Source organism: Vidua chalybeata, chromosome 5, assembly GCF_026979565.1.
Source record: "Vidua chalybeata isolate OUT-0048 chromosome 5, bVidCha1 merged haplotype, whole genome shotgun sequence".
In the NCBI taxonomy this organism is placed as follows: domain Eukaryota; kingdom Metazoa; phylum Chordata; class Aves; order Passeriformes; family Viduidae; genus Vidua; species Vidua chalybeata.
Genome location: NC_071534.1, coordinates 5361324 through 5388615, shown reverse-complemented (window position 1 = coordinate 5388615; position 27292 = coordinate 5361324). Strand labels below are relative to the sequence as shown.

General features: G+C 35.5%; 1 protein-coding gene across 8 annotated transcripts in view; it reads left to right on the top strand.

Annotated features, from left to right (window-relative positions):
- Positions 1 to 27292, top strand: part of CCDC91 (coiled-coil domain containing 91) — a 113197-nt gene that overhangs the window by 70791 nt on the left and 15114 nt on the right. For 6 of the 8 annotated variants that reach the window (XM_053943981.1, XM_053943985.1, XM_053943983.1 and 3 more), the window contains exons 9-12: positions 4255 to 4347; positions 4524 to 4592; positions 6220 to 6396; positions 18302 to 18415. In XM_053943981.1, coding sequence (XP_053799956.1) covers positions 4255 to 4347; positions 4524 to 4592; positions 6220 to 6396; positions 18302 to 18415 — 453 coding nt within the window. The remainder of the gene's footprint in view (positions 1 to 4254; positions 4348 to 4523; positions 4593 to 6219; positions 6397 to 18301; positions 18416 to 27292) is intronic. The other 2 variants (XM_053943988.1, XM_053943989.1) reach the window with 2 other exon arrangements.

The following is a 27292-nucleotide window of genomic DNA, read 5'->3' as shown; positions in this document are numbered from 1 at the left end:
TTAAGGCTTCCTATGTAAACCACCCTCCTAACTTTCACAGGAAACCTGGAAGACGCTTGGTTACTTTTCACAGGACCATTAGGTCTGATGAACTCATTATCCTACTTACAGGAGGCAAATCATTCTGCCTTGAAAGCTTTTATTAGGTTTACTGTTTGAAGCATGGGCAGTGTGCTCTTGACAGGTACAATTACCAGGAGAAAGTGGCCTCTCCGTTGCTTTGGAATTAGAGTTCAGGGTATATATAGCTCAGAGTGGTCCCTGAAGTCTCAAAGCTCTTCCATTATTCCTTTAATACTATCTGAGAGAGAGAGGAACGTGTTGATAATTCTTACCTGTGGAAACTGCAAATGCTGAATGATTCATTCAACTCTCAGCCTTTGTCTGGCTTTAATTCCTGGTGAGAAATGGGGGGTTTGTGAGATAAAGCTGCTTTGCTGTAGCCATTTAACTCAAGAGATATGATCTTTAATTCTACAGTGATCTATTGTTCAGAGGCCTTTACCATAATAGAACAAAAATCTACAAGCCAAGTAAATGAACCTAAAACTTCTTGTAATCTCCTGTTAGCTAAAAATACAAGGGCATTTGAAAGTTCTCAAACATGGAAGTGCTGAAGTGAAACTGTCATCTTCTGTTTGTTTTTAACCTTCAACTCTTTTTAATAAATTTGTCTGAAAGACCAACTGAGGAAGCACTGATTGTATGTAAAGTTCACTGTGAGCATTTAGTACCAAAGTCATTCTGCATGCCTAGAAATTCAATGTACCAAATGCTTCTCTATAATAATTTCTACTTAAAAGAGTTTGTGGATTATTTTAAATTCTGAAATACAAACCTAGCTGCCCAAACTAAAGAATAGTTCCAAAAGGCTTAGAATAGCTTGTGATGCAGATCCATTAAAACTTAACAGCTTAGAATTCTGTTGATACAATTGTTAATAACTTTCTTTGAATTACTGATTTTTTTTTACCTAAGTCTATCTGAATGTATCTGTATAATGTATCATTATACAGAAAGAGCTAAAACTTCTTTGTTGACAGAAGCCTTTACTATCCATAACTTCCAAGATTTCTTGCTCAAGTGATATGCATAACCAAGATCCCTGAATATGCCTTTGAAAGATCTGTGCTTCTGAAATAAGGAATTCAGATGCAATTCAGGTACATTCTTTTCTAGAAAATTTAATAATACCAACAAGATCACTCTACATCATTTCAATAAGCACAGCTTTCTGGGACATTCTGTGCCTCTATATGAGGAGTAACACTGCTGTGGGGCATAGTACTGTGGAGAAAACCAAGACATTCTTGATTACTAATTAAATTGCATTTTAATTACATGCAGAATGGAAACTTTCATGTTGTAACCATTGTAATTATGTCATATGGGTTTTCTGGAATAAGACGTGTTTGAGGGAGAAGCAGTTCACATAATATTTTATTCTGTATTTTCCATTTCCATTTACTTTTTTTTCCATATAATTTATGTAATGCAATAGCTTAGGATATGTTTCTCTCTGAAAAACAAGAGTGACCAAATATAGATTCTGAGGCCAAATAAACAGTTCTCCAAGGTATTTCTCTGGGACTAATACAAGAGAATTCGCTTTACTGAGTTGTATGGACAGCTGCTGCAACATTTGTGATGATAAATGATCTTTTGGAAGTTCAGATATGAAGGTCATCATCTATGGGAGGATTATTCTACATGAATAAGCATTTATATTACAACAGGAAAGGACATACCAAGCTATTCACAAGAGACTTACAGTATTGAAATTATAAATTCTGTATTTTCATGAGTAGTGATACTATTTAATATAAAATAAGTTGTATTGAATTATGACAGAAGTTATTAGCTTCTATTTTGAAAGCTAATAGGGTTTATGTTTAGGGTTTTTATTTGTAAGGACATTTAGAAAGCATTCTAAATGCCCTTAAAAATACTTGATTCTGGTTTCTTGAAAAACATGAATTAACATGTTTTTATAAACAGATACAGCTCTTCATTAAGTTCTTGCTGAATTTCTGTGAATTCCATATAAATCCAAATGCAATACCATATAGATTTTCTAGTCTACCAAGCAAATAGGAGAGCCTAGCTTAATCAAAGTAATCACACTTCAGTCACAGCAGCCTTCAGGTTTTTGGAATTGTTTACTTGCCAGGCAACTTTTTGTAGTTAAGAGTTTTGGTTGTAATATCTGTATTTTTCAGGATTGCAGGTCCCTGACAGGTTAATGAGAAGTTAACTCTGCATGGAGGTTTAGATTATGTGAAGCACTGTGGTCATTAAACTGTTTCCTCATCAGGGGGGACTGACATTTATTTTCTCCACTGGCCATGTGTACATGTTCTATATTGTATTAATGCAAATATCTGCATTCCTGGACTTCCAGGATGGGTTGAATGCGTTTTTATATGTACATGGAAAATAAAATTTTAAAACCCTTCCGGAGCTTAGGAGCTGAAAATTTTGGTCCCATTGAGAATGGTGTGAAATATGTCTGGTAGCTGGCCTGTTGTGGCAACTTGAAATGTGGATACAGGTAAGTCAGAAATCTGATGGACAGTCTTCATATAAAACCTGGAAGTCTGATGGTCAGAGTCAAGCTGGAATTCACTGCCTGCCAGGTGTGAACTAGAAAGTCTCATCTCACTGAACAAACTGACTTCCATTTTATTGCAGGTGTTTTCAAGATAGAGGTGATTTTCTCTAAGGAGCTCTCCTTAGAATCTCCTGTGCCAATTCTCAACAAGCAAAATAAAGATTCAGTGTTTTGCTTGGCATGATTAGTAAGCTTGGATTTGTGACATATGTCTGCGAAAATATTTGCATGTTTTCGTTTTATATTATGTCATTGTGAAATAACATATTTGTAACCTGTGCAGTTAGTCAAGTGAAGAGTCATGGAGAGCATTTAACTAATAAAATCCATTTATTGTTTCATCTTTGAGTTACTGTGAAAATGTAATTTCTGTAAGTGCCCTGATAGTTAAAGCTAATGTCTGAAAACACAAGAAAAGTGAGTTACACATCATTAAGTATAAACATGATGTGAATTTTGCTACTCCTTCCACAGATGTTTTCCATTAGAATATGTCTGCCACATTCAGACCTATTTTAAGTAAATTCACAAGGAAATGCCTCTTTACATGTTTATCCTGGAAGGGCAGATAGGCGTTTTACTTTATAAAGCAGTCTAAAAGTTTTCTATTCTTCAAATGAAAAAATATTTTTCAGAACATAATATTGCAGTTTGGTAATGTATTTCTAGCTGCCATTAGAGACACTTGAAATTAAAACATAATAACATTTGTGAAATAGAAATGACTGTTTCCTAGATATGCTGGTGAAAGGGGGATTTGCCTGCTTAACTGTATGTGTAAAAAATTTGTTTGTTATATACACTTATACTAATATAAAACTCTACCGTAACTTTCCTTTTGGTGATCTTGTAAAATGGTACTGCATTGATACTGTACTTTCAGGTTATAATAAATCATCTCTTAAATAACTTGTAAAAAAATGTAATGACTTGCTAGCAATTATATAATGACAAATATGTAGCATCAATAATTTCCAGCAGTAATTTTTGGGTTTGGGAAGCAGCTTAGCTCTTAGAGACAAAACCCACATCCTGCAAATTCTTTACTTGATACAGAGAAAAAAAATGGATGTGATTTTGAACAGTTCTATATTTGCCTATAGAATACGTGGTCACTTCAGAGTTTATTTTCTTCCTGAAAAATGTTTAGGATGACAAGAAATTGACAAAAAAAAATAGAATTCTCATTTGTTCACGTTTCCTGGCTCGCCAGGGTCATGACATCAGAATAGTTGAAAGAAATAAATTTGCCTTCTACTCTCTGTACATACAAGTGAGGTAGTGCAAGACTAATTTAAGTTCTGCCACTGTTTAAATGAAATAAAGTGTGGTGTTGCTCAGACCATCTTTATCAATTGTGTAAGTTTTGCTTTTCCGTAGTGATTCATTTTTCAACTTCTTTCACAATACTTTTTAGACTGAAAGGAAATATTAATTATTCAGGAAACAAAATATTTCTTATTATTGGAATTTTTCCATGACATGAACTCACTTAAAGGAGTGCTGTGAATGTAATTTAACTGAATCTACATTTGAAGTAATTTTGTGAGTAACTGAAAAGTCAAAGTGTCTTGGATGAATTCTTTTTGTCTGTTTTACTCACTGGCCATGGTTAGCAAAATATGGATGTTTTCTCCCAATAGCATCAGCGACTTCTTGACATTTTGGAAGCAGAAAAGGAAGTGTTGTCAGAAAAGATAGAAGAAGCTATGATGCAGCAGTCGCAAAAGCACAAGGTACTGCTTTTGTTTACCAAAAAAATAAAAATACCGGCATCATGGACTTTATTTGGAATGATCCTGTCACAGTTACTGACAGGAAGAGGAGCTTTCTTAAGCACTTTGACTGTTTGAAATTATTTTAGCCACTCCTTTATTGTCTGTTGCAGTTTAATTTTTCATAACATTTGCAGGAAGTGCTGGACAAGTGTTTGGATGAAGAAAGACAGAGAAGCAAAGAGGCTCTGGCAGCTGCTGCAAAGGTATCCCATTAATTAGTGGACATGCCATGTGGATTCTATGTGTGTCATTAGAAAAGCCAAGCTCAGACACTCACTTTCATTTCGTAACTATATTTATCAAGCTCTGCGTTCTCATCTGTGCTTAGAAGAAGCTGATTCTATTGAAGATGAACATATCTGCTATATCCTATGCCTCGATGCAGAGATGTAGCTGCCTTCTCTTGGACAATAGCCTCTGAATTGTTTATAACAAGAAGTCACAAAATTGCAGTTCAGTTGTTGCTGTTACCTAAATATTTGTTTTTGTGGTCCTTTGACATGAGTGCATCTTGAAGAGCTAGGTAGCAGGGTCAACTGATGATCTTTGTAAAGCAATTATGTCTTATTTAACTGTCATTGAATATGGTCATCTTCAATGAGGAGAGAACTATTATTAAAATCATATGAAATCAGGGACAATTTAACAGGTTTTGAATTATTCTATATAAGCTGATGTTTGGCTAAAAGTGACTATTCAGTTTTTAAATATGATTTCTCCTGTCTATTTCATTATTAAGTGCATTGGTGTTAGGACAATAATTTTGTAAATCTTAAGCTGGAATTAATTTCTAATACTGGTGTAGAATCCAGTACAAAATTTCAGTTGCATGTAACAATCTGGGGAAGCTAGTGGTGTGTATTACCTGGAACAGTTCATCAGACTATATTACAGTTTTCTGTATGTCTTTCTTGTGTAGTATATGAGCACTGGCTGAGCACCTCCTTGAAAAGCATGCAGTAGTACCACAAACATTTCTTACATGGTTGATATCTACAGGAAAACATGTGTAGAGTAAAACATCCTAATTTAATTATTGTATTTTTAATATCTAATTAGAAAATCAAGTCCCAGGGAACTGAAAGAAACGAACTTTAGTTGCAAGTGTAGGTATCCGATGAATACAGCATTTTTAAGCAGAGGGATTTGTGATTAAATTTTGTTAGCCCGTGTTTGCTTATTTTAAACTTCAGTTTTCCATTTTTTATTTGTAGATATTATGCAGTGGTTGTCTTGCTGATAAATGCATTAGTGTGGCTGCACATGTGTAGAGCTGTTGGCTTCAAATTCTCAGTGATTTCAGATAATGGTTGAATATAATGATTGGGGAGAAAATAAAACAGTACTTCTTGTAGCATGGCTAAGGAGCTTTGGGAGGGAAGGCACATTTGTTTTAACAAATGTATATTGGCTGATTTTCTACAGAAAATGCTCAGACAGTTTTTGCACTCCAGATATTTGTAGATAAGAGCAGGAACATCTCTTACATGGGAGTATCAAGGGAGGCCCACGATGTGCCTACTCTTGCATGGGTTTTTGCTTTTTTTTTTTGGTATTAAGCAAACTAGTTATGAATGCCTGTGTTTTCAGTAGGTGGAATTTAAGAGCCTTCCTGTAAATTCCTTTTCCTTTCTGTAACTACACAAGTCATTGCCCAGAGGTAATACCTGCTTGGTAGCACTGTAAGATAAATTGAACCTCATAGTTCAGAAGTGAAAATATTCACATCCCCTATCTTGTCAGCTCATAGCCCTCATTAGAAGAAGATGATATGTGAGTCATTCAGGTTGGATGTGTTGCTCATCTAATTGTGCCTGGTCTGTTTCAAAGGCTGAAAAAGAAGTAGTGAAGGAAGCTGTTCTGAAAGCAGTAGAGGAGGAGAGGAGAAATATGGAGAAGATTCATGCAGAAGAAAGAAAACTGTGGGAAGCAGAGCGTGATAGTCATAGAGAGAAGATTGCCCAGGCTGTTTCAGAAGCCATGCAAGAGCAAAGAAAGCAGAATCAGGTTAGTATGTTTTACCCTTCCATGCACCTGCTTTGTGTGTTTTTGGTTTTACTTTTGTATGCCTTCTGTTGTTATGGTAGATTTTCCTGTGACATCTGTCACTTAGTTGATATTTGCAATGCACAGCAAGCAGTTTATCTTCACCTAGGCTGTGTGTATGGAGAGAGGCTGGCACATACAGAACAAAATTTAAATGAACATATATTAAAATTATATAAATCATGCCTGGTTTTGTCCTCTGACTTCAAAAGGAGCCCAGGATGAGCAGCTCAAGAGTGTGGCATTTATGCTGTAAACAGTTCAGATGACTTCCATGCCTGTGGCAAGATGTTACATTTGTTCCTTATAGAACAGGTACAAAATAAAGAGAGAGTTACAAAAACTGCAAACGTAAACCAGTAATGAACCAGAAATGTTTCTCATCGTTGGAGAGGTGCTTCTATAACAATAAATGTATGTCACTTAACACAAATTGAGAGGGACATTCCCAACTGTGCTGTTAGCATTTCTACATATTGCAAATTAAATATGTTAAAATTGCCAGTAAGTTGTTCTTCCAAAAGTTGCAATTTTTGGTCTGTGATGCTGGAAATCTTTGGAGGGGCAGCCTGTGAATTCACTGATTTCTTGGTGGCATATTTGAATGTTATAGTCTTCAGAAATTTAAGGAGTATATATTTCATTGCTGTGTTGGAATTTGATATTGCTGTATTTTTTTATGTGCTGCATAAGGAAAAAAAAAACCCAAAACTTAAGAATTTGAAGTAAAATAAAAGTACTCTTTGGAAACAGACACCATTTCCCTTTCCAGTGTTAAACAAAATTAATAACCTTATATACCTAATCAGCTACAAAAAAATTTTTGATGCTCTGTCATTTATCATATTCTGTATTGCCTAAATTCCTAGTGTAAATAGAATGATTTTAATTTTTATATCTTCTTTACTTCTTTTAAATATAAAGTATCAAAGGGTGAAATGTCAATTTTCAAGACTTTTAGTGAGCCTTCAGGCAGTCAAATTCTTCTTCAGAACAGAAGGATAAACAGCTGAGTTCAAAGGTGAATTCAAGCTGAGAACAATTGCTTGGGCTTTAGTTAGATACAAATCATTCAGACTGTCCAGAATGGGAACTGGTGCCAGTGGTGTAGAGAATCTGTTCCTGGAAGGGAGAGTGGTAAAGTGTTCATTTACTGGAGTAAAGACAGCAATTCTGTAGCTTGTGGAACATGAAGAGATTAGGAGGAGGTGGGCTATGGTAACAAAGTTTGGGAAGGATCTTGAAGGATGCTGAAGATTTTGGGTGAAGGAGTCCCGTGGCTGGGTGCTGGAGTCCAGCCAGGATTCTGTGTTTGTGGATTTGGGGGCACTGGGTGGCCTGGGTGTGGGAGAGATGTGGGCTCAGCTGGGCTAGCGACTTGAGGCAGGTTTGCCTTCACTCTGCAGGGTGCTGCAGACTCTCTCATGGTTGATGTTGCCTTTGAACTTGTCACAAGACAGGATGACATTAGAAATAGTTTAAAATGGATGGATATACTCTTTGATAAAGTCCTTAAATCCACTGCCATGTCTGCATTTCCCTGAGGAAGCAATTCAAGCCTCTCCAAGGGACAGGTTTTTCCACTCAAGTTTCTTTTAGATCAAGTAGTTCCTAGTGTGGAAGTACCTAGTGATGTACTTGTTGGGGTGGTGAGCAGCACTGAGGTGTCGGAGGCTCTTGAGATTAATTCTGTTGTAAATATCTTGCACTTTATGTACTCCTTTAGTAGTGTCATTAGTTAATTCCATTTCTTTTAATACCAAACATCTCTGACAACTTTTATTGTAACAGGAATAATTTCTCTTATTTGGTTATAACACGATTATTTCACCTTCATGTCAGCTTCATTTTTCAAGTACCTGATCTATTTTTAATTAAGGAAAAATGCAGATTTTTCTTGAGATTTCCAAAATTCTATCACATATATCTATGGTACATATGAAGTTACACTCTTTATTCTCTAATTAATGAGTACAAATTCCCTGGGGAGGATGGACTTTCATGGAGAAATTGGCTTCTTGGAGAAATTTTCCCTTCTTCCTATGCCAAGAACTTGCATATCTCCTTTAGGCCGTTGCAATTATAAGCATACACGTTATGCTTATAATTTTCTGTCAACAAAAGAAGTCCTGCAGAGCTGATGTGCCAAATGATAACTGATATGTGGTGTCAGATGCAGCTTGGGTTTAACAATGAAAAACTCTTGGGCCTACAAGGCACTTAGTGTGTGGGCAGTAATTTTTTCTGTGTAGAGCCTTCCACCCAGAGTTGTTTCTTATTTATGTTTTGTTTTCTGTAAGATTTGTCTTACAAAGGCTATAACTGCACTCTTGACTCTCCTGTAGTTATTGTTTAGGCAATATATTAAGTCAGCTCTATAAAGGCCAAAATGCAAGTCTAACATTTTAGACAATGAAATGTAAAAAATCCTAGAATAAAATTTTAGTTTGCTGTAAATTGTTTCAAAGAGATTTGCTTTATTGATTTGAACTAAAAAAGAAATTAAGTATAGTATTAAAGGGAAGGAGTTTTCTTTCACTGATGCAATAAATCTGCGAAATGGGAAGATCACAAAGTCTGATTTTCTACAAACAGGTGAGGCAGAATGGCTTACAGTCAAAGTGCCCACAAATAACTCTAGGAATAATTAATGGAAAAATTCAAAAACATGGAAAATTTTATTATTTTCTTCAAGATGTAAACCCATAGAGAAAAAGGCATTTTCATCTGCATGGTGCACGAGTTCACAAAAGACATATTTTAAAAACTGTAACACCACTGTTTATCTGTAAAACATTTAGATTATGAAAGAGGGAAAATAATTTTCCATGTAAAAGTGGAATGAATTTGTTGGCTTCTCCTTTACCCTCTAGACCAGAGAAAAATGATTAGGAGTTTCGATTCGTTGGTTTAAAAGAGTAATTTGCCATCGAACAATTTTCTTTATTAAAATAAAATATGTTGGTTTTTTCCACCAGTTTTTTAAACACATGCACTAGAAGTTATATGACTACATATGAGAAAGCAAATGGAAAAAAACATTAAAGTGTGTGTTGTTTACATTTCATTGGTTAGGCAGTTTTAGCAGAAGAACAATAAAGGTTTGAAGATCACATTTGTGCTAAATTAGGCAGTGAAATTTTCCTTCATCACCTACATAATTTGTTTAAAAGAGGAAAAGATGAGTGTTTCCTTTGCAGGGATGATACAGGTATTGCTTTAGACCTTTTTGGTGATGTTGTTACAGAGTGGCCAGGAAGGAGACCCAGAAGGGATCCAAATCTGGAAGGTTTATGCAGATGCCTTCTACTTGTGAGATATTCATGCTTGACAAAATTTTGTCTTAAAAAAAAATATTTGTCCTCAATCAAATTGTTGCCAAGTCTGCAGATAAGGAAATACTACTTGCATTTAAAATTTATTATACTAATTTAACATTGCCAGAGAAAAATTGGGAGACTTAGAGACAGTTTAATAAATAAATCATATTTCATATCAAATATTTAATTACCAAATATGAAACAGCCAAGTAAAGATAAACTTACAGTGAAAGTAGGAACTAAAACATACTGAGTTAATATTTTAACTTGATGGAGCAACTTTGACATACCACCTTCTTTGCTTTTTCTTTAAGAAATTAAAGGATTACAGTAACATGAATATTGTTTTGGGATTTTTTTAATGAAAGCTTTTCATGAAAGCTTTGACTGTTCCAGTGACTTGGGGTCTTGACTTAGAGACATGGTATTTGTACTTAAAATAAAGGTATTATTTGTGAAGCCTTATAACTCTAAAGGGACAAATGAGATAATTTACATCACCAGGGAAATGGAAAAATGTTTTTTAGTTCATGCTCTCGAGGTTATGAAGCAGTAAAAGTCCAGATGACTTCCATTTTGATTGAGACTGGCAGCATCTTCAGATTTTATAATTGTGTTTTTCAGGTGCTTCATGCTTTTATAAGAAGTTTTTTGTGGCTTTTTGGTTGCTTGTTATTTTTTTAATTTAGAAGAGCATTCCCAGTCTGGGGGAAGAGCAAGCTTGCATTTTAAATCAGGAAGAACAAGGTCTCCTTGAAAAGAACTAGTAGTCTTTTGATTAAAGATAATGTTCATTTGCACAGGAACCTCGTGATCCTCTTACAACACATTGAAAAGTCATCATAGATTAGGAACTCATCCATTTAACAGACTAGATGTAGCTTGGCATGTCTCCAGTGCTTTCTTTTCTATTTTTTCTGGTGTTTTTTACAGTGGCATCTTCCCTGCAAGGAGAGTTTAATGTCTGGTAGTTGTCAGTGTTGAGAGTGGTGAAATTCCTCCACTAGATTTTTTTTTTTTTCTAGAACACCTATTTAAATAAAAAGTGGGTATCCTCTAGATAAGGAGAAAGTATAAGAGGTAGTGTGACTGAGGCAGAAGCTTTTTACCCCAGAATCCAAAATTGCAATGAAGCTCCTGGGGTACAACTCTAAACTGAAAAAACAATGGACAATTCTCTCTATCCTTCTTTACATTTATTTTTACTCATTGAAAAAACTGAAGTCCAAAAATTCTTTGGGGATATAGGATGATGGTATTCATACAATTCTGAATAAAGGCTGCTGTATGAAATTAATAATTAGTGGGGAATGAAGAGTAGCTCCCATAGCTATAATGCACAGAGCTCTCTGCGTGGCAGTTGTTATCATTTTACAGAGCCAAATACTCAGCTACACAAAGGTGGTGAAATCCATGGTGATGTGGAAGAGAATTAGCAAAAGAAACTGAAGAGAATTTATGTACCACTATTTTTGTTTTAAAATAAATTCATTAAAAGTAAAAGGAAAGCTGGCAGCTGCAGGGTGAGCCTTGGAAATTTAAGTCCATCTCATAGCTTGAAATAAATAATTCTGCTAAGGCATTTGAAGCAAAGAATCACCTTTGTCATTTCCTGAAGGCTTAAATTTAAAATACTGTATATAATCCAGTGTAGTTTACCTTAATTCTCCAAGGAAAAAGAGCTTGAGTTCATCTCTGCCATAATCCACACAGCAGATTCATTAGAGACTCAAGTGCTCAAGTGTTCTGAAGGCTGCAAATGTTTAGGAAAGAAAGGAAAAAAAAAAAAACCCTTTAATTTATTAAAAGTACTAACATAAACTCTGCTTCCTCTTGGACATGAGGAAAAGCAGTAAGGCAAAATTATCTTACCAATGGGAAAGTATTTCAGGAAAACTGAGGCTGTGGTATCTCATTCAGCCAAGCCACAACTGAGATATACTGAGATATACAAAGAAAAAAATATTTTTGCAGGAGACCCTAACTAAAACGCTTATTGAAAAAAAAAAAAAAAAAGGGAAAAAAATGAACTTTTCAGTGGTCTTTGCTGAGTAAATCTTTAAGATTTTAAGACAATTGAGTATGTTCTCATTTCTGAAGGTTCATGTTGTGGTGTTCTTTGCAGAGCAATAAATTTGTAATCTATGGTCTTAGGAAGCATTAATACAATTTTACTGGCAAACATCTAGAGAGTTGAAAAAGAATTTATTATTTAAATGGTGTTTAATGAATTTCCATGGATTTATAAATATCAGCATTTGCCTTTGCATAGACGGTATAATAAAAATTTACAGAAAATCTAAATCCTAAAATAAAAATGTATAAATCACCTAAATCCTAAAGATTGAGTGGCTCCTTACCTGCTACATTGTCATTACTTTCTTGGTTCTCATCTACTTGAGAGAGTGCTTTTGCTGGTAGTTTGGGAAGCCTGAAGGAATTTGATATTGAAATTCTCATGGATTTCCATATGCAGTCATGTGTAAGGGAATAAAAGATATGTAAATAAAAACATGAAGCTGTTGCCTTTATTCTAAGGCAAACAGCCTTAGAAGGGTTTGGATCTGGCTTTTGTTTCTTTTCTACAAGTGCTAAAATTAGCTTTTAAATTCTTGTTGAAAATTACTATTTGTCTAAATATTTTTGCCCACTGCCCTGCATTTGAGAAGGTTGTAAGGACTAAGAAGGAAAAAAAGGTTTTCTAAAAAATTATTTCCCACTCTAGCTTTCAGTCAGATTTATTAGCTATTAAATGGCCCTTTCTTAGCCCTGTAATCTGTAAAAAAACAATTCACTTTTTCTCATGCATCAAACGAGTAGGTATTGAAGGAATTTTTTCGTGGACAGTATAAGGGGAAAAGAGGAAATATATGGGGATTATATATCTGTCTCGTCTTTTCATTGTCCAATAAATTTGTTCTGTGCAAGATCGCCTCTTGGTTCATATCAAATTTGGAAGCCTAACTCACTTTTTCCTCCATGGCCCCTTTGAGCTATTTCTGTATACAATGAAAATCCTGATAAATCTCTGTAATATCTCTTTATAAATGCACCACTATCACTCAAAGGTTTCTTAGTCTTTCTTTTTTCCTTTCCCACTTCCCAAATACTTTTTGCACCCTCAAGACCAACCCTGTTGCTTGTTGCTCTGAACTGTATCATGGTTTTGTTTTAGATCTAATTGTAAATATAATTTTTTTGTTTACAGCATGCATTTGGCATCATATCTCTAGGAGATAAAATATCATCTCTAAAAAGAAAGGTACAATCTTCAAACAAAGTTCAATCTTCAAAGCTCACACTTTTCCTTTATTTTTATTAATGCATTTTTATTCTCTCCTTTGTAAATGCTGCTATAATTACTGTTGCAACTTTCCAGCCCTTTACTCCATCACTCTTTCTATGTTAAATAGGCTATAAACTGCTTTTTGCCTCTGTTTCAGGGTTTGTTGTTGTCTCTTTTCCTCATTAATAACTCTGTTTATAGTATTTGTTACCAGAAGATCAACTTTTACCTATACTGGCATTGCTTGCCCTTCTATGATTTTTTTTTTTTTTTTTACTAGGGAGGATTTTAACATCATTCAATAATAATTTAACTTCCTTGAAATTTAATTTCTTTATCCTCAAATCTCTTTGTGTTTGTGATATACAGAGCTTTGAGGGCATTGTCAGTTAAGGGAATACAAACTATTATGTTTATCAGTCTCTCTTTGTCCACTTGTTATTTTTTTCATCTTTTACAAGGATTGCAGAGGCCTGTGGAGGAGTCACAATTTGAAATATTCCCTTTATTCTGTTTCTGAAATACTTAGCAAAGTAGCATATTTTTAAAATGTAATTTCAGAAATAACTTTTTACGACTCCATAGGATTTTGATTGGGTGGGTCAGTGCTAATCTTTGGAAGACAAAATGGTTTTTCAGTATCATGCTTGGACTGTTGTAGCATTGCTCTTTATTTTCAGTATTTTGTGAACTCATACAAGAAGTTGTTGGGGTTTTTTTCCTTTATATCCCAATTCCTAACTAAATAGTCTATTGATAAATGGTATCACACAATGTGCTGGAGAAGAACTTGCTCTTCAAAGGACCTCTTTGCCTTTATTGTTTAGCTATCAGTGGGAGTGTGTGCTTACATTTCTCTCAAGAAGGTAGCAAACCATTCTTTTCAGTTTTACTTTCTTCTTGGTTTTCCACCATCTTGCAGAAACATTAGTGTGGCCAGTGTTTGTAGAGACACATTAAAAGAAAATTCTGTATAATCTTGAATGTGTGAGGAAGGACACAGCTCAGTAGTGCCGAGTGGAAAGAGATCCCTGCCATTAGATGAGTTTATTTTTAATATGCTTGCAAAGTCTGGAAAAGGAATAGTTCACAGCATACAGACCTTAACCATGTCTGAGTTCAGACGTAGATTGTAGTAGTTTGTAACCACAGACATTATAATTTGATGGTTACTATTTTCTGAAAAACCACTAACATTGCAGTCTGTGGTTGAATTTCATAGATAAAGTTTAGTGCTGCCACCTGATCCTTGTGTGGAAACAAAAGAATTTTCCTATAAAATTGCAAAGCAACATATGGCTTGTTTTATTTTTTAAATACTGTCTGAAGTTCTCTGGTATTTCGAGTACACTGCTTTTTCTTTCTGTCTTCGCACAGATTTATATGTTGTGATTGCGTGATTGTCTTTTCTAATACATGGTTGACTGTGATTTGTCAACTGAGTATTTGAATATCTGTATTTTATTTTTGATTAGGTATTCTTAATCTTCTAACTGGTGTTATGTCAAGCACATGTATAGGGAGTCATGTAACAAAGCTAACTTTATGACTATAATTTGGTACTCCAGCCACTGATCAAATATGTAAAAAAATAAAGGGGGGAGAGAGTGGAAGTGCACCTCAAGTGCCATTTTGTGGAGTGTTCTTCCTTACCTTCTTACAGGAAATGTTTTTTTTTTTTTTTCATTTTCCTGAGTCTATTAAAATAGCACTAAGAGGCTCAAATAACGCTCTACCCTTTCTAGTTAAAGATGAAATAAGGGCCAATCTTTACCTTTGCAAACAAAATCTAAGTTAGGAGAGAATCTAAAGGTAGATTTAGCATTAGAGGAAAGAGCAAAGAGATGAAGGAAAAGTAGACACATGCTGAGAGAATGTACCTGCAGCTAAGGCTTTGTTCAACAGTAATAGGTAATATTTAAATACCTTTATATTAGTTGATCATTTACTCTAATGACAGAAATAGAGCAAAGACAGACAGTGACTGAGTACCAAGAGGAGAGCACTTAGTGGAAGGTCATATAGAAGAAGTGAAGATTCTTGTCACAGAAGGAAAAACTAATATCAATAATTAAGATCAAAAGTATACGACTGAGTTGACTAGTGAACCACTGTGCAGTGTTTGCTCTTTGAAGACTTCTGAACTGAGTGAAAGGGATAAAAGAGTTTTCTTTCCATTTCTTGATATCACAGTAAAGCTGTCTTTTGATAGTCTCGGGTGTCATTGTTTCACAGGACTCTGCCCATTTTGAACTGTAGGTATGGGACAGTGCAAACCATGTCAGCCAGTTGAAGAGCATTGTCAGAGCTTGTAGGGCCTGTTTTTTAAGACATAACCTGTGAAGAAAGCTGTGTGTTTTATGGAACTGTTTAATTTCTCCTGAATCCAGTCAGCAGAGTAATATTTCAGCTCAGATGAGAAACAGATATTCGGATCTCAGAGAAACGGATCCATATGATTCATCCTGTGAATAATCACAGAAAAACCCCAACAAATCAAAAATGTTGTGGACAGCTGCCAGCAGTCTGGTAAATCCAAATGTTGGGATGAAGCCCACTAAAGCAGGAGTCTTTTTGTGCAGTCACATGAGATTGTCCTATTTAGTGGCTACAGGATCTGTCTGGTGACAGTAAGTGTTGAGATGATTTTCGGGTGGTAACAGGAGGTGATCAGTGTCTGAAACAGAGAATTGTTTATAAACTGGGAAGATACAGCAGCACTTAATTTGGTTAACTAAAATGTGGTAGATGAATCATAGAATCACCTAGGTTGGAAAAGACCCTTAAGGTCATAGAGTCCCTTTGTTAACCTCACACTGCCAAGGCCACTAACTCATGTCCCCAAGTGCCACACCTACATTTCTTAAATACTTCCAGGGATGGTGATTTAACCACAGCCCTGGGGACGTGTGCCAATACCAACGGAAATGAAAAAGAATTCTTTCCAATTTTACTTTTTCTGTTTTAATGTCAGGACCCAATTCCATAAGGGTATTGCTAGTGGTTTTTGTGTTCTTGCATTTTATTCATAGACTTGTAGAATTAAATGGTGTTTTCATTTGGACTTTATAGTCCAAATACTTATTTAGACTTATTATGTAGAGTTTCAAGTATTGTATCAAGAATACGTAACATTCTTCGATTGATTTTAAGTATTTTATGGGTGTAAAATTTTCTAGATATTTAGATATAGCAGTTTGTCAGTACTGTAATTTGCTTTGAAGAGTTTAATGGGATAGATTATGGGATTTTTTTCCATTCTAACACAAGATAGTATTTTGGGTCCTTTTGACAAATTAAATCGGCATGGGAATATAATTATAAAAACAGCATATTTCTGTAATACATAATTTTCTACTACTTTTTCTGTTAATCTTGCCAGAGTTCTGTAGTGAAAGAAACCTTTTTCTGGGGATTTTTCTTCGGTAAACTGAATTAAAATAGAAAAAAATCATAATCACTTTTCAGAACTATGATTTTCATGTGTACTGCATTCCAGAACAGTGGGGACTACATAGTTACACATTTTAAATTTAGGGTTTTTGACTTTTTCTGCTATAAAAATAGCAAAAGTGTAGTTTTGCAGAAACTATTCTGTTTTGGAAATAGAGCAAATAACTAAAGGTAAGAAATAGAGCTTTCCTTTTCAGTTGAATAACTTCCACTGAAGGAACTTTAAAAAAAAATTAATTTGATCCAATTCGGTGGATTATTCATTTTGTACACTAATAGCATATTTTAAAATGCCACACTTAAATATACAGATGAATTATGCAACTTCATAAATATCTTCTATTAGAACTCCACCTGTCCTTCAGCCAACCTTCCCCACTCCCCCAGATCCAAGTTGTAAATACATATCATATTGCTCTGCAGTCAAGTAAACCTGTAAACAAATCTGTGGGTAATGCAGTGTTATGTCTAACCAGTGAAGAGTAATAAGGAATCCATTTATATTTACCTTTGATTTTCTAAGAGTTTTGATTTAAAAATAAAAAAAATAATCATAAATCATGTATGTGAATAAATACACTAGAAGTCATGTTGTGTTCCCGTTTGAACCACTGAGGTTTTTTTCCATTTCCTGCTTAATTCTTCAGGGGCACCACTAGTGTTTCTGTTTCTGTTTCTTCCAGCTTGGAATGTCTAGAACAAAGGCATAGGAATTGCCAATTTCTCCCTGATTTCTGAGGCACTCTGCATCTTCCTCTTGATCTCCCTGAAAAATCATTTAAGATCATGTGATTACTTTTACTGGGTGCTTTTTTTGCTTTCTGAAAATGTTACATTTTCAGGATTTATAGGAATCTGAGTCTTGTCATTTTGTTCTCCTGAATCTTGGAAACAGAACACTTGGATTAATAATGTCATTACTTATTCCATGAGTGGCTTAGGGAAGCTGGGACTTCAGTTTTGGGACAGTGACTTTAGCCCAGCAATTTGTCTCCTTAACTAAATACTGATAGGGATGTTTTAAGAAGTGGTTCCTGGCTTTCTCTACTCTAATGCATTTGATGTATGGTAATACTAATTTAGGGGGGTGTCTTTTGCTGCTTTTTACTGCTGTGTACAGAATGTCCCTGGCAATTCCCAAAGTTTGGAAGCAAATTAACGATTTTGACAAGTTTTTGTATAAGTTTACACAAAGCTTTGATAATTTGTATCACATGTTAGAAACCGACTTTGGTGTTGTGGAAATGGCTCAAAACTGCATCAGGGGAGGTTCAGACTGGACATTGTGAAGCTCTTCTTTAGAAGAGGGTGGCCAGACACTGGGAGAGGCTTCCAGAAAGCTGGTCATGCCCTAAGACTGTCAGTGTTTCAGAGGCTTTTGGAGAATCCCTTAATAATGTAATTCTTGGGCAGCCCTGAAGGGCTCAGGCAGCTGGAGCAGATGATCTTGTAGGTCTCTTCCAGCTGAAGTGGTCTGGCCTGATAACAGCAACTGGTAAATCCCTGCCATCTCTGCTCTGATGGAAGGTAAAAGCTGAATTGCTTTATTCTTTTCTGCTCTCAGGGAACATTGTATTTCTATTAGCATAGCTTTAAAGTGATTATTTATCTCTTTTTTTCTCTCTCTTATTTACCCTTTAATACTGAATTTATCAATTTTTATAAAGATATTGCATACATTTAGGATAACTATAACTGGGACAAGAGCGTAGAGGCAATAAAAATTCAGCAGGAGGAAAAGGAATGACCTTTTATCACATTTGTGATTTTTTTTTCATATACACTTATATGCTTTTCTTTTGGAAAGGAAATTGTCAAGGAAGCATTAATGGAGGAGCAGAAACAAAGTGAAAAGGCAATTGAAGAAGCAGTAAAAAGGACAACAGAGGAACTGATGGAATATTTTAAAGAGCAGAAGAGGGTGAGTTACCAGTGGATAATGGGTTTCATCATGAACTGAGAAACTGATGAAGTTTTCTAAACCTCAAACCTCTCCTAAAATTCACAGGAAAACAGAAGTAGGAGTTAGGTCTTAGATCTTTCACTATTTTTTTCAAACAATTTGTTATTATGATGCCTTTCTTCATATGTATTTGTAGACTTTCAAGTCCATCACAAGCTGAAAAGCACATGTTAATCGTTCAGTTAAAATTTATAGCATTTCTTATTATATAAAGTAACATAAAGATGGGGCATAAATGCTGTCTATCAGATTTAAATTGTGATCTGAGCTCAGATCATAGAAGACATTTCAGTACAAATAACAGGTGCTGTTTTATGTTCACAGATGAACTTTATTGTGCAGTTTTTATGCACACAAAGGCCATTAATTTTTTCCTCTCAACCCATATTATCTGAGAACCTGAGAAAATGTACTGGTATTCTATTAAGTGTGATTTATAGTCAGTGCATTGGTCTTGTTATGAAATGTTGCAATGTTCTGAAAGTTGTTTTCAGATGTTCTATTCATGCTATATCCTGGCAATTTAATGCTTGTGTATAAACAGTAAAATGTAGCTCAAGGGACTTTGATTTGCTTTCAGTAGGAGGAGAAAAAAATAAAACATTTCTCCCCTTTGAAGCTCTTTATAAAAACATAAGCAAAAAATAATTTTTAGAAACCTCTTTCATATGGCAGTAGCAGCCTGAGCTCAAATTTCAGTATTCTCAACAAACAAAATCACTCAGCTTGAATCTAATGGGGAATGTTGTCCTGAGAAGGAAGTAGAAATAATGAGTTTGGCCTCTGCTTCTATATTCCCTGCTTTTATAGGTTAAATAATACTATGGTAAATAGGATTTAACTTCAGAAGTTTCACTCTGCTACTAGTTAAGATTGCAGTTGGGTGAGTTCCTTCCATTTTGCTGTGTATGGAGACATTTCCTTTTAGCAGGATTTGTTTGATTTGGAAAGACAATTTAAACAGAATCCAGTGCAAAACATGATCCATAAGGATGTTGGAGCATATCTGAAGTCAGTTGTTCATGAAGGATAAGCTGTGGGGAAGGTGAAAGTAGGTCTACTATTAAAATAACTTATCTTAACTTACCATAACTTATCATAAGTGTCATAAATAAATGGGTCAATAAGGCGTCCAGTGCAGATATATATGAAAATATCACCTTCAAAGAAACAAAATCTTTGGTTTATCTGGTAGGAGCGTAAATTCCTTTCATTCCATAGAGCATATTCAATTATTTCAGCCAACCTTTTTCTCTTTTTGATCAGTTGACACATATCCATTAATTTTTTAAAAAATCATACATAAGGAGAACTAGATTTTTCTGGCATAAGACTTATAAAGACTGCCTGTATTCAGGTTGGAAGTGAAAGACTTGTTTAACTCCAAATCATGTAGCATAATAGCTTTTACATGGTTACATAAGAGGCACAGGAAATGGTCAAAACTCATACACCTGTAAGAGTATAAATATACTTTATGGACTGTGCTAAGAAGTAGCAGCTTATGTAAGGAACTCCTAGAAAGAACTCAGGGAAAATGCCTTGGCTAGGATTTGGAGAGTTTTTTGGGGGTTTTTTGATTGACAGGGGCATCCCAGGTACAAACTTGCAAAAGTAGTGTGGGCACTCTGTGTCATGATTGTTTTGAAAATCTGTTTGTGGAACCCTTCAAACCATGGGCACAGCAGTTGTGCAGGTTGCAAGTTGTTTATAAATATCATAGTTCAGTAGTTTACTGCCTATTCACTCCAATTGAATGCTTAAAAATATTAATTCAATGTGTTTTATTTATTATGTATTTATAGCAGCCAAAAAAAGTGATCTAGTATTATTATTGTGCCTAATTAATTTTTGTGACCATTAGCTGTATAGAGATAAAAAATAGTTATTGAAGTTGGTATACAAAGGAGAGAGTAAGTTACAAGAGGAAAAGCTTTCTACCAAATAAATCTTGTGCTGAATAGGTTATTTAAAGAACTTCTCTAAATCACAAAGATTCACTTCATGAGGTGAGTAGCTAGCCAACAAGCAAATTTTAATTTTTCCTATTTACATTGACATTCATCTCCCCTCAGGAAAATCTACTGCTTGTTTCCTGACAGCAAAGCTGAGGATATTAATCAGTCACCTTTTGTCTGCTAATTGTACACAGTTTTTGTTGGCTTTAGAGGACATATTTTGGCCTGTCAGGAAAAAAACAATGTGTTAGGGCTTGAGTAATCACTGGAATGACAGATTTGTTTTTAATGCAGCCCCTGTTTCCCTGGCTGTCAGACACTTGCCATAAATGCACTCCCATCCTGATTTAAGGGTCAGAGTCTGAGAGCAGGGATGTCACCATTATAACAAAATTCTCTGTACTACTGTGTGTTCCCATATGATTTGTGCAGCTGTGCCTCATAACCTTTAGAAAAGAACAGAACTAAACATTTCTCTGACTAATGTTTACCAAAATACTGCAGAATTGAGAAGAGCCTAAGAGATACTTTTCGGGGTTTTGTATTTAATAGATATTTTTTTCTGATATTATAGAAAATAAGGGCCTATTTCAACCACAGTATTTATATTTAAGAATAACTGGCAAGCTGATATAAGCCATGTCTGTCTCACAGGAAAGCAAAAGAAAAAGCCAACAAGTTTCTCTTCTGATTTTACATAGAGGAATTACCCCTTTAGTTTGGTAATAATACAGGTGCTTTTGGAAAACAGAATCCCAGGCTCATCCCAGGGATGTGTGGGATGTGCCAGGACAGGCAGCTTGGCTCTTTGCCACATAACCAGAAGAACTGGAATTATTTTTGCTCTTTTCTGAAAAAGACTTGGAATATTTGGAAAATACTATTTTACCCTAATAAAACACCTTTATAGAAGGTCAGCTTATTCCAGGCAAACGCAGGTCATACCTTTTCCCACTTTTAGTGGGATTATTCTGCAGTGCAAAAAGTATTTACCACTTGAAAGGGGAATTGTGCATTTCATTCTGTGCACAGATGCAGTGTAGTCACAATGCTTTTGAAGGGAACAAAAATAGTGATCAAGTTATATCCAAGACAGCAGGACATATCTGACATAATCTGACAGTAAATCAGATTAAAACTGCTAATTTCCTCCATGGTTATCCTTGTTTTTCAGGGTTATTTCTAATAGCATACTGTATTTATGGAGTGTATTTTGTATGCTTATTTTGTCTGAAGGAAACAAGTAGACCTTTGTTTCCACCTTTTGAATAGGTTTCTAACTTTTGGGGCTGGTTATGGTACAAAATCCCATTTCAGGGATTTTTAAGTGGCATGTGCTATGTTTCATAATTAAATATATTCATGCAGATCTGATTTATCATGAATGCACTTTTAGAACTTCTTGGGGGTTTTATGTTTGATTTTGTAGTTTAGCAGCAAAGTCTATTGAAATCTATTGTGAAAGCACCTTTACCAATACAGATTGTGGAAGGTGATCTATTTTACAATTGCTATAACCCCTGTTATCTATGTAGATTTTTTTTCCTTAAAATGAGAAGTATTTTCCATGCAATTTCCTCATTCTTTGATATTTTAAGAGAAGATTTTGTGATGAAAACTAATGTCTTACATCTAGTTATTTAAGGTAAAGACAAAAAGAATGCATGAAGCTCAAGTTTAATTAGATTTATCCACCTTGTTGAGAAGAGGCTGCTGCAAATTCATTTGAGTTTTCAAATTGTCTGAGGAATTGTCTCTAATTCACTCATGAAATCTGACCTTATGAAAAGATATGTGCACCTCTACATAGTTACTCTGTTATTAATCCATTGGAATTGTCACAGAAAATGGTGAATTTTCTTAAGGTTTTCTCAAACAAACCTGACTAAAAGTTCTCCCTTTACATTTCAAGTGCTGCGATTGAAATAACATTTTAGTTCTTTACAATATTGGCATAAATGCCTTAGTTATCAAATAGGTCATATAATATTATAAAAGCCTTGTAATTAATAACCCTTTTTGTAGTAAGAATTAGATCAAACTAATGAGGAAGGTCAGTACATCGGAAGAGAAATAAGATGTCTGTCTGATGGCTGAAACTGGCTATGGTTGTAAAAAAGGATTTGAAAATAATATTACTACCAGAAAACACCTTCAAACATCATTTTAATTGGAATAACAGTGGCTTATTGGCCCCTTTTATCAGACAGAAAAAAAAAACCCTTTTTTTTCTTGCTATTGATTTTTAATTTCCTACTTTCAAAGGTGACTTTATCCTTGTAGAAGAATCTCTATACATAATTGGTGTTTCTGCTACTGAGGAAGTGTCAGAAGGCTGGACCCATTTTCATCTTATCCATACACCAATCTTCATGTTTATTGTCCTAATTACAACCAAAGCAAATTTTTAAAATTAAAAAGAGATTTCAAAAGCAGTTTGGCTTTCTGTCCAACTAAGAATTGACATAGAGTTCAACTACTGGTTACCTATATTTTGTCTTTCCTTAAGTTATTGAATTGCATGCTTTCTAGACTTTCATTATATGGGTAACATCTCTATTTGGATGAGAAGTCCTTGACCTTCTATTGTTGACTGCACCTTTGCTTTCTTCTCTGTGCTTCCATGTATGATGGTACCTCCTTTTATGATACATCTGCTGGCAGTAACCATTGCAACTCCACAAAATCTCCTCTTGAAACGTGAATCCTAATGTAGCTTTAAACCCGAGAGCTCAGATTCTTTGGGTGCTAATCTCATTTGGATTAGAAATTACTGATTTTGCTTTACTTATATTGCCTAAATTTTTTCAACTGTGCACATCTAATATTTATTTTCTTTTAAGTAAATTTGCTCAATTATTTTATTTCTAATAAAGTAGATAGTTACACAACTGACATGATGATGAATGGAAATAAAATAAGAAACCCCTATACCTGCCTTTCAGAAAAGTACTCCATATGAATGTGAAACTATTGCTTTGAAAGGCTTCTCAATTACCTACAAATGTCTTGAACAGAAAAGAACTGTTCCCATGTAGTACTACATTAACTTCAGTAACTAGACTGGTATTGTAGTTACTGCAGGTTATTACATCTAATACTCAGGTTTTTTTAATTTATGGTTGACTTTATGGTTCCAGCAGGAGTGCTGATGTGATTCTATTGAGGACTGATAAGCTTACATGGTTAAAAAGTGTCTGCTGCAACCATTTTTGGCTCTAGCTTAGAACAATAATAAGGATCCAGCACTCTGCCCTCTTTCTAATTCCTTACTCCAGGGGAGGTACGACAAACACAGAAATCTGCTGCTTTCAGACCTGAATCACAGACTCACAATGGTTTGGTTTGGAAGGGACCTGGAAGGTCATGTTGGGTTCCAACCCCCCCACCATGAGCAGGGACACCTCCCACTAGATGACCCAGGGCACCATCCAACCCTGCCTTGAGCACTTCCAGGCATGGAGCATCCACAGATTCTCTGGACAACCTGCTCTGGTGTCTCACCTCCCTCTGATTAAAGAAATCCATGCAGTCTGCAAATAACAGTGCAGGGTTTCTACACAGTGCTGTTGATTAGGCCATGAATTGACATCTGCTTGGTCTCACTTTGTTATTCACATTGAGGGGCTGATTTTAAAGATAAAGCTTGGAATTCACTCCATTTATTGGGTAGCAGTCTGGAGTATGTTGTATCTTATATTATGCAAGTTAACATTGTGTGCTAGTGGTGGAACAAGTCCCTGTACCAATTCCTCATGCACCATTTCCTCTGTCTCCTTGGTAAATTGGCAGCTTCTTCAAATTCCCTACCCATGGCAGGTAAGTTATTGCTAATCCCTGGTTTGAGTCATGGGTACAGTCTGCTCCCCGAGTCAGATCAATTTTCAACCCAGATTCACATCAGGGATTGATGTCTTAGCAGTGTTTATGTTAGAAACTCCATACATCCCATGTAGATCCAGACTGCAATATTTCCCATATAGGGGGTAGTTCCTATGCATCATGAGACATCACAGAAGCTGGGATTAGGATAGGCTGGGCTGACTATTCCCCTCTCAGGCAAGAGATCTCAATCCCTTACCTGGAACAGGGGCTGTATCTTTCATTGCATCCCTTACTCTAGATCCATCTACATGGAGAGATTACAGAAGGCCGGAGGTTTGGGAGAGAGAGAGAGAGGGAAAAACTAATAGCTGGAGCAACACACTCTCACCTTGAACACAGTGTTTAGGAAAAGAATATGGGTATACAAGAGATAACTTAGAGTTGCTGGTAGATGTTCCAGTAACAGAGTTCTGATATTAGTATGTCATATCCCTGTGAATAGGAAGGATCCCTCCTGAGAAACTTCTATTACAAATTAGTGACTTCAATTTATTGATCCATTCGTGTTAAGCCACTTGCAAAATCGTGTATCAAAACCAGGGAATTTAGTTTTGAACTCTTGTAGGTAAAGCTTATGCCCTTAGGCAGTTATTATCAGAACTTTGATATGTGTTACTGTTTTGCAAGTCTGCTTGATTTCAAGAGTCAGGCACAGCTTTCTTCTGAAGGTTTATTATTTGAAGACAAGTGCAAGTGAGAGAGGTTACAAAAATCAGTTTCTTTTATGTTATTAATCTCAAATGAGTGATTTTTTGCCTTTTTTTTTAATAATACCCGCTATATTTTAATGTGCCTTAGAACAAAATAGGGTGTCATTACCATTCTTGTTGCTGAATGTTTGGCTTGGCATTTGATGCAAGGCCTCAATTGCAGGCTGACGTGCCAGCAGATGAAGCTGAAAACAAGACTGCGGTGGGCAAACTCAAAGATTTAATTTCAGAAAGAGTGTTTATATTTTCCCTGGGGCCCCATTAATGGGAGTCCAAACCCTAAATGTTACCACCAACACATTTTAACAGACCAGTTTCCCAGTTTTTAAAGTGTGGCGTCACCTTGAGTATTTTTCTTTCAACTTTTCCCCCTTCTTCTGACTTTTAAAGAAAAGCAATGAAGTTGTATCATTTTTGGCTGAATTCAGTGTCATGTTTGGGGAACATAAAGTTCTGTGTAATGCAACAAAGTGGCATTGAAAAATATTTAGTCCTATCTTCTGTTTCTGCATCAGCTATTTTAATAACTCAGCTGCTGCAGGTTACCAGTGCAAAACTTCGTGTTACTGCAGAGCACACCACCATCCAGTGTGTCCTAGGGGACCCCATGGTGATGTCCTCAATCCACCTGATGTCAGGACATCTGTGCCATGCCCAGGGTGAACTTGGTGATGGTGTCACTGAGAGTTCCTTAGCTCAGTTTCCTGCTCCTTCAGCTGGGCCTGTTTTGTGGATTTAATAGGATTAAAGAAACATTTACATTGACGCTTTAGGAGCATTTTCACACTGCTCCTTTACCCAACTCAAAGAGCAGTATAAATCCAAAGGATTAAGCCAGGGATTTATGGGAAGTTGTAGTGTAAGATGAGTTTGGTGCACCTGGCTCTCCTTTTCTCCTCTGTGGATAAGGATCCTGAAACAGTGTGATGTATCTGCAGGGGATACAGAAGTGAGCCAGACATTTCTTCCTGAACTTTTAGGTCTCTATAAGCTTTGAAATTATTGTTTCCAAATATTAAAAGGAAATTATAGTCTCCTGTGGAGGAATGTAGTATTTCTATCGATTGATCCTGTAAGCATTTTTCTTCAGAGGACATTTTGGCATTTTTCTGCCACTTTTCAATAGCAAAACATAATGCATTCAAGAAAAAAATTTATTTTCCTAGAAATTATAATGTTCTGTCTTTAACAAATGGAAAGGGGGGAAAATACAATTCTCTGCCACTTAGTTTCATTGAAATACAAAGAAAATTGTTAAATAACCAAAATTATAATTTCCAAACTCTTTGAGTGATCATTTATGCTGATGAAAGCCATTTAGTTGAAACTACATACATAGCCTATTGTAGGGCTTTCTGCAATTACTTCAGCGTAAAATTGCCAGAGTTTGAAATTCTTTACTTAAGTTAAAAAACTGTTTCATATATCCTTTTGTGCCACAGTGTATAAATCTACAAAGACTGAGATTATACCTGTACTCTTTAGTCAGGCGAGATTCCAGCTGAAACTGAAATCAAGTGGTATTATTACTGAGAAAATATTGTGCTATCAAAGCCAAAAAGGGAAAAAAATAACAGGATGAATTATAATGTTCAGCAATGAGATGACTGGATACTCCACTATTTCAAAGCTACTCTTCTGATTGAGATGTATTGTGTTTTTGATCCAATGTATATCATCTTAATTACTGTAAGAGTAACTTTGGATTTCCTCTGCAAACACATAATTATTGAGCTGGCTCTGTGGATATACAGTATTCACAGGAATAAAGACTTGCAGTGTGCACTGTACTAGTGTTACCCAGATCTAGACAGATCTATCTGTCAGTGGAGAGCGGCGTGGTTTTCTCATCATCAGGTGATTAGGCAACACCTGAGGTCCAGGGAAAGGCAAGATCTGTCATCCAGGGTCCCTCTATTCTGCAAGTATTTGATAAGAAGGCAGAGGAGGCTCCCAAATGTCTCTGTTGTCCGTTAGGAAGGCTGCCTGTGACAGCAGGAAGCGAGGCATCCTTACACACCTCTGGCCCCCTGCAAGTGAGGCTCTCCTGTGTTACTTCTGATTCATCCCTCAGTATTAGAATTTCATGGTGTAGTTCTGGAAATGTGAGAATTGTAACCAGATCATCTGTTTGAAGATTGGTTGTTTTGTGTTCTGTATGACTTTCTCAAAATATGTTTTGCTATTGAGTAGAGAAAAAAATTCAAAGTTCTTGATTAGGTGTGTGGGATTAACTATTTTTAGTGCAACTTGTGACTCTTGTCCATGGAGATTTTCAAGAG